General features: G+C 39.0%; 1 protein-coding gene across 1 annotated transcript in view; it reads left to right on the top strand.

The window, feature by feature from the left end:
* Positions 1 to 689: 689 nt before the first annotated feature.
* Positions 690 to 8015, top strand: part of DDRGK1 (DDRGK domain containing 1) — a 61961-nt gene continuing 54635 nt past the window's right edge. Inside the window, exons 1-2 of the mRNA XM_075346279.1 lie at positions 690 to 815; positions 2941 to 3093. Of these exons, the coding sequence (XP_075202394.1) occupies positions 728 to 815; positions 2941 to 3093 (241 nt within the window). The 5' untranslated portion in view covers positions 690 to 727. The remainder of the gene's footprint in view (positions 816 to 2940; positions 3094 to 8015) is intronic.

Here is an 8015-nt window from a genome sequence, read left to right as displayed (position 1 = left end):
TCAGAAATAATAATAATAATAATAATAATAATAATATTCTTTATATCTGTACAGCGCCAACATATTCCACAGCATTTTACATATTTTTTTATTTCTGCACTTTGCTTCCAGAAAGTTCAAAAAAACAATTAAAATGTTGTACGGACCCCCAAAAAGCATCGATAAAAACCTCAGTGCGCCAAACAGCTCCAATAATAGAAAAATACAAACTAGTGAGATTTTTTTTGCGGAGCCAGCGCAGGTAATGATGTATATGGCGCCTTTTTTTTTACGCCATTGATTTTTTTACTGCTCTGTATTACTTTTTTTTCACATTAACAAATACTAATAAATAAATGTGTGAATATTCAGGGCAAAAATAAGAGCGCGCGACAACAGCACACAAACAATACACGTCACCTCTCTCCCGCTTTCTTCTGTTTTTTTTTATAGCCGTGTTCCAGAAGATCAATACTGGGAGCGACCATTATTACTTTGCAAGAGGGGGGGTGTATTTCACAGATGAAGCCTCGTATCGCAGCTATATGTAACTTCCGCTCCATATATTTTATTCACAGCTCGTCTTATTGTAAATCTAGGGAGGAACATGTGCAGCTGCGCGCTCTAGATATACGGTAGTTGTAAAAAAAAAAGTCTCCCCCCCCCGTGCGGACGATGTGTTAGTTGCGTCCACGCGGTGTGTTGCCGGCTGTTGTGGGCGTGGCTTGGCGCAGTGACGTGTGCAGTGATGGACGCTGTGCTGTACGTGGTCGCCGCGGCGCTGCTGGTTGTCCTGCTCTTCTTTATCACCCGGATTAGGGGGCAGACGGAGCGAGGTGAGCGCGGCCCGGGGGTCCACACCCCATATCCCGGCTGTGGGGAGGGGGGCAGTCATGCTGAGCAGCTGAAAACGGGGTTTCAGGAGGGGAGGTGACTATCCCTTTAAGTTGCACCGCTGCAGTCAGTCATGGTGACCGGTCCCTCCTAGTGTTTGAATTTCTGTGGGAGGTTGTTTTTTTATGGCTTTATGATAGGCTGAGCCGTGTCACGTGATGTGAAATTTCCTGATACAATTGTAACAGAGGCCCAGCTGTGAGAAGTGACCTGTGTCACTGCAGGTTTATGTTTTAACCATTTAGACAACTGGAATTTTTTTCTCCCCTTTTTAGTAGATTACATGATAAAGTGAACAGTGTCGTTAAAAGCTGCAACTCGTCCGGCAAACAAAACTTTTTTTTTGTAATATTACAAAAAAATTGTTTTTAAAATTATTAGAAAAAAAGTAAAATATAAAAAAATAAAAACAAGTTTCTGTTAAATAGAAAAAAGTAGTAAAATAGAAAAAAAAAAAATAGAAAAAATAGAAATAGAAAAAAGTAATGTTTTTTTTAAATAGTAAGAAACTACTAAAAATAAAATAAAAATACTGAAAAATAGTAAAATGTAAAAAAATTAAAATAAAAAATAATTTGAAAAAATAGTAAAATAAAGTAGTAAAAAAATGTTGTTTTTTAAAAAAATAGGAATATAATAAAAATAAAAATATTAAAAAATAGTAAAATGTAAAAAAATTAAAAATAAAAAAAATAATAAAATAGAAAAATAATTAAAATAAAACATAATTTGATAAAATAGTAAAATAGAAAAAAAAAAATCATTTTTTTAAATAGGAAAATAGCAAAAATAATTAAAAAAAAAATTAATATAAACATTCGAAAAAATAGTAAAATAGAAAAAAATAAAAAATTGAAAAAATAGTAAAATAGAAGAGAGAATAAAAATGTATTTTTTTTTTAAATATTAGGAAAATAGTAAAAATAATTAAAAATAAAAAAATTAATATAAAAAATCATTCGAAAAAATGTTAAAATAGACAAAAATAATTAAAATAAAAATTTAAAAAATAGTAAAATAGAAGACAGAATAAAAATGTATTTTTTTTAAATATTAGGAAAATAGTAAAAGTAAAATAACATTTTTTAAAAAATAGAAAAATAGAAGAAAAATAATAAAAATGTATTTTTTTTTAAATATTAGGAAAATAGTAAAAGTAATTTAAATAAAAAAATTGAAAAAATAGTAAAATAGAAAAAATATTTTTTTTTTTTTTTTTAAAATAGTAAAATCGAAGAAGAAAAATGTAGTTTTTTTTAAATGTTAGGAAAATAGTAAAAGTAATTCAAATAAAAAAATGTGAAAAATAGTAAAATAGAAAAAAAAAGTGCTAAAAATCATTGAAAAAGTAAAATAGAAAAATAAAGAATTAAAATAATTGTTTTTAAAATATTGATAAAAAATAGTATAAAAGAACAATACAATAGCTATGATTCTTGGAAGAAGCGGAAGGATTTAACGAAATGTCACAAAAAAGACATAAAATCATAAAGTTCTAACTATTAAAGAAAAAATAATTCTGTACATATCCTTCAAAGTGAGCTCTGTAAAGGTGTGTGTGTATTTTTTTTGGATCTCTAACACTCGAATTAAAGAAGTAAAGTTTCCAAAAAGTTGTGTATTTCCCCATAAAAGCCACAGGTTGTCCCAAGCATGAAAGAGCAAGAAAAAAAAAAAAATTCTCGGTTTCAGAATACGGTGATGCCAAATTTAATATTTTTTTTTTTTGTAATTGTAGTGAAACTAAAAATATAATATCGCAGTAGCCGGTCCGATTCGTGGAATAAATATATACCGACCGTACAGTGGAGGCTGTAAATCTGAAAAACAAATTTAATTTATTTCTTTTCTTATTACATTCTAAATAATTTTGTTTTTGGCGTGGGTTTGAAAATAGAAAAATAAAACCACCTGAGAAATAATTAAAATTCAAGAAATAAATACCCCCCACAACCATCTTCCCCCAATTCACTAATTATGTGAAATGTCAAAATCTCTTCCTATTTGCAGTCCGGTGCATTTTTCGGTGCCATTTTCTTCATTATTTTCCTTGTTTGTCTCTTGCAGCCGACCGTGAACAGGAGCAGAATGTGGTGGTGGCGGCAGCAGCGAGGCCACGGCCTCTGCCGGAGCAGAGAGCGGACGGGATGCCGAGGAGGAGGATGAACCGTAACATGCAGGCGCAGAGGAGAGCGCAGCGCATGGAGGAGGAGCGGGAAGGTGAGTGAGCACCGTGCAGCCATTGCTGTCAGTGAATGGAAACGCTGGGTGAGGTGACAATGTGTGTCATATTACGGGACGGCATAACAAGCATGATGCAACTTAGAGAACGGTCAGGTGGTGCAGGCGCAGCGCGGGTGTTACACAGCCAGCACCCGCCTCTAACCACAGTGATCAGAACCAGCCCCGGACCATGATGATAATGTATCCAGAAAAACGGACGTTACTAGGATAATCCGTGTGCTGTCTGTGTGACTTCCGTTTTTTTTCTCGCACCCATTGACTTGTATTGGCGAGTCTCTGCCGTTTTCCAGATACAGTCGCAGCATGTTGTGACTTTTCTCGCATCCAGAATCTGTGTGAGAAAAGCTGACCGCCTGCTCTCCTTCATTGACGAACATTGATTTTCTCGCATTGCACTCGTCCATTTTTTACACTCATGTGAGCGTACCTTTAATATTACCCACAGCAAGCAGCCAGTGATCACAGGTTATGTCACCGTCGCATTGACCCTTTTGCCGCCTCCTTGTCCCTCTTGCTGCTGCCGCTGCTGCATTGGCCCTCTTGCAGCCTCCTTGACCCTCTTGCTGCTGCCGCTTTGTCCCTCTTGCCGCCTCCTTGGCCCTCTTGCCGCCTCCTTGGCCCTCTTGCCGCCACCTTGGCCCTCTTGCCGCCTCCTTGGCCCTCTTGCCGCCTCCTTGGCCCTCTTGCCGCCTCCTTGGCCCTCTTGCCGCCTCCTTGGCCCTCTTGCCGCCTCCTTGGCCCTCTTGCCGCCACCTTGGCCCTCTTGCCGCCACCTTGGCCCTCTTGCCGCCACCTTGGCCCTCTTGCCGCCACCTTGGCCCTCTTGCCGCCACCTTGGCCCTCTTGCCGCCTCCTTGGCCCTCTTGCCGCCACCTTGGCCCTCTTGCCGCCACCTTGGCCCTCTTGCCGCCACCTTGGCCCTCTTGCCGCCACCTTGGCCCTCTTGCCGCCACCTTGGCCCTCTTGCCGCCACCTTGGCCCTCTTGCCGCCACCTTGGCCCTCTTGCCGCCACCTTGGCCCTCTTGCCGCCACCTTGGCCCTCTTGCCGCCTCCTTGGCCCTCTTGCCGCCACCTTGGCCCTCTTGCCGCCACCTTGGCCCTCTTGCCGCCACCTTGGCCCTCTTGCCGCCACCTTGGCCCTCTTGCCGCCTCCTTGGCCCTCTTGCCGCCTCCTTGGCCCTCTTGCCGCCTCCTTGGCCCTCTTGCCGCCACCTTGGCCCTCTTGCCGCCACCTTGGCCCTCTTGCCGCCACCTTGGCCCTCTTGCCGCCACCTTGGCCCTCTTGCCGCCACCTTGGCCCTCTTGCCGCCACCTTGGCCCTCTTGCCGCCACCTTGGCCCTGTTGCTGCTGCTGCCGCCACCTTGGCCCTCTTGCCGCCACCTTGGCCTTCTTGCCGCTGCCGCCGCTGCATTGGCCCTCTTGCCACTGCCTCATTGGCCATTTTGCTGCTGCCTTGGCCCTCCTGCAGCTTTGGCCTTTTCTCTCCTGCCACTGCTCCTGTTGTAAATAGTTGATAGGTGGTCTTCATGGTAGATCAGTAATTTTGCAGCTTTCTGCAGTCCTGTAACATTACCTGATTGATCCTCTAGGGGGAGTAAGATGTGGAAGCAAAACTTGATTTTTCAAAAAAAATATCTAGAAGTTTAATTTGATCCCCTTTAACCAGTTAAAAAAAAATTCTAATAAAAAAAGAAACCTATTTTGAATCTTACATTGGAAATTTACCAACACAATAAACAAAATAATATATAATTTTTTTTTTTTTTTAACCAGTACAATAAACTGTGTAAGAAAAAAGCTTAAGGCTCTGTTCACACTAGAAAAAGGATTTTTATTAAGAAATTTCTTGAGTCTGAAAGATTAGCGAACTTGCGGTAAAAAAAACTCACCGAAATCCGCGTGTGTTTTTGACGCGTTTTTGATGCATTTTTTTGGTGCGTTTTTTTTCAGCAGGTTGGTCCCTGCGGTTTTTTATCATTTTTTATGGCAAAAAACACAGGTAAGTGACATGCACATTCTTTTTCTCAAGAAATTCTGCAGAAAGAATTTTTTTGAGAAAAAAACGCAGCGCTGCGCAGCTTCCCCCCCCCCCCCCATAGGTTTTGCTGGAAAATGTCTGCAGAAAGGTTACAAGCATTTTCTCAAGAAATTTCTGCAGCAAAAATGAAAAAAAAAACCAAAGGTGCGCACAGGGCCTAATGCCAAAATCGTCGGTTTTCGGTTGCCACATCGCTCCCAGAACATGCGATGAAAAAAAATATGGCGTTGTTAAAAACTATAACTCGTCTCACCCAAAAAAATAGACCGTGGCCATGAAAAATGAAAAAGTTATGGCTCTAGGAAGAAGGGGAAGAAATAACAAGAGAGCAAAAACATGAAAAATCGTCCCAGTCATGAATGGGTTAAGGACAGTTAACGCCCACGATCGGGGCTAGCGCTGATCACGGACGTTTAACCCCTCTGATGCCGCTGTCAATAGCAACAGCGGCATTGATCAGCTCACATAGTCATTCTATCCTTCCATCGGCAAAACACGATTACAATGACGTCATGCCAATGGCCTCCATCGCGACCCCCCGAGCCGAACGAGTAACATTTCACGGGGTCAGCCAGATACGGTGGCCTGTGAGGCCCTGCTGTGAGCAGATCTGATGCCTCCTACCTGTGTGTGACACTGATCTAATACCCTGTAATGTATAAGCACTGCAGAGCATTACATCTGCCATCAGGGCAAGGAAAGGTAGGTAAAAAATAAATTAAAATTGTAAAAAAAAAAAATATAAACACCCCCCCCCCCCCAACATAATGAACCCTTAGAAAAAAACAAAACCTATATTTATGTAAGAAAAAAAAAAATAAAGTACTCATATTTGTTATCGCCGTGCCAGGAATAACCCGATCTATAAAACTGGTACACTAATTAACTCCTTCTGTAAACCCCAAAAAATGAATAAAAAAAGATGTAAAAAAACCCCCAAACAATGTTTTTTCCTGATAATGTCTTTAAAAAATAATATATATATATACACACATGTATATATGTGTGTGTGTGTGTGTATATGTATATGTATGTATGTATATATATATATATATATATATATATACATATACATATACACACACACACACACACACATATATATATATATATATATATATATATATATATATATATATATATATATATATATATATATATATATATATATATATATATATATATATATATATATATATATATATATATATATATATATAACATAACCCTAAGAAAAAACAAAACCTATATGTATGTAAAAAAAAAAAATAATAAAGTACACATTTGTTATCGCCGATCTATAAAACTCCTTCTGTAAACCCTAAAAATGAATAAAAAAGATGTAAAAAACCCCCCAATGTTTTTTCATGATAATGCCTTAAAAAAAAAAAAAAAGTGAAATAGAATGCGATCAAAAAGTCAAATGTAAATAAAAAAAAAAATCCCACAAAAAAACAAGTTCTGCAAGTGGAGAAATAAAAGAAGTACAGCTTTCAGAATAAATTGTTTATTGTGTAAAAGCAACAAAATGTAAAAAAAACCCCAAACGACTTCATAAGTGTGGTATCGCTGTAATAGATCTGATCCGAAGAATAAAGCCATCTCATTAATTTTACTACATGGTGAACGGTATAAAAAAAAAACAATAAAAACCCTATATCGCTTGTTTTTGTTCATGGAGCCTCACAAAAACCAGAATAGAAAGCAACCAGAAAACGTTACGTGCTCAAAATAAAAGTCTTCAACTCATCCCGCAAATATCAAGCCCTCACATGACTGTCGGCAGCAATCTAGTAAAATTATACCTCTTAAAATATGGTGACGCCTCCCAAACATCGCAGTAGGGGCTGGTCACATTTATCCTGCGCTCTATGCTGATTCTGTGTAAATCTCTTAAAAAAAGTGATTCAATCAGAAGATTCCCTACACCGTGTGCAGAATTATTAGGCAAGTTGTATTTTAGAGGATTTTTTTATTTATTATTGATCAACAACTATGTTCTCAATCAACCCAAAAGACTCATAAATATCAAAGCTTAATATTTTTGGCAGTTGGAGGGGTTTTTTTACATTTGGCTATCTTAGGAGGATATCCGTTTGTGCAGGTAACTATTACTGTGCAGAATTATTAGGCAACTTAATAAAAACCAAATATATTCCCATCTCACTTGTTTATTTTCACCAGGTAAACCAATATAACTGCACAAAATTTAGAAATAAACATTTCTGACATGCAAAAACAAAACCCCAAAAAATTAGTGACCAATATAGCCACCTTTCTATATGATGACCCTCAGCAGCCTACCATCCATAGATTCTGTCATTGCTTGATCTGTTTACGATCAACATTGCGTGCAGCAGCCACCACAGCCTCCAGACACTGCTCCCAGAGGTGGACTGTTTTCCCTCCCTGTAGATCTCACATTTTATGAGGGAACACAGGTTCTCTATGGGGTTCAGATCAGGTGAACAAGGGGGCCATGTCATTATTTTTCATCTTTTAGACCTTTACTGGCCAGCCACGCTGTGGAGTAGTTGGATACATGTGATGGAGCATTGTCCTGCAGGAAAATCATGTTTTTCTTGAACGATAGCGACTTCTTCCTGTACCTTCTTGAAGAAGTTGTCTTCCAGAAACTGGCAGTAGGTCTGGGAGTTGAGCTTCACTCCATCCTCAACACGAAAAGGTCCCACAAGTTGATCTTTGATGATACCAGCCCATACCAGTGCCCACCTCCACCTTGCTGGTGTCTGAGTCGGAGTGGAGCTCTCTGCCCTTTACTGATCCAGCCTCTGGCCCATCCATCTGCCCATCAAGAGTCACTCTCATTTCATCAGTTCATAAAACCTTTGAAAAAT

This window comes from Anomaloglossus baeobatrachus, chromosome 1 (genome assembly GCF_048569485.1).
Source record: "Anomaloglossus baeobatrachus isolate aAnoBae1 chromosome 1, aAnoBae1.hap1, whole genome shotgun sequence".
NCBI classification, from domain to species: Eukaryota; Metazoa; Chordata; class Amphibia; order Anura; family Aromobatidae; genus Anomaloglossus; species Anomaloglossus baeobatrachus.
The sequence above is the reverse complement of the archived record's forward strand: the minus strand, read 5'-3'. Positions and strand labels throughout refer to the sequence as shown.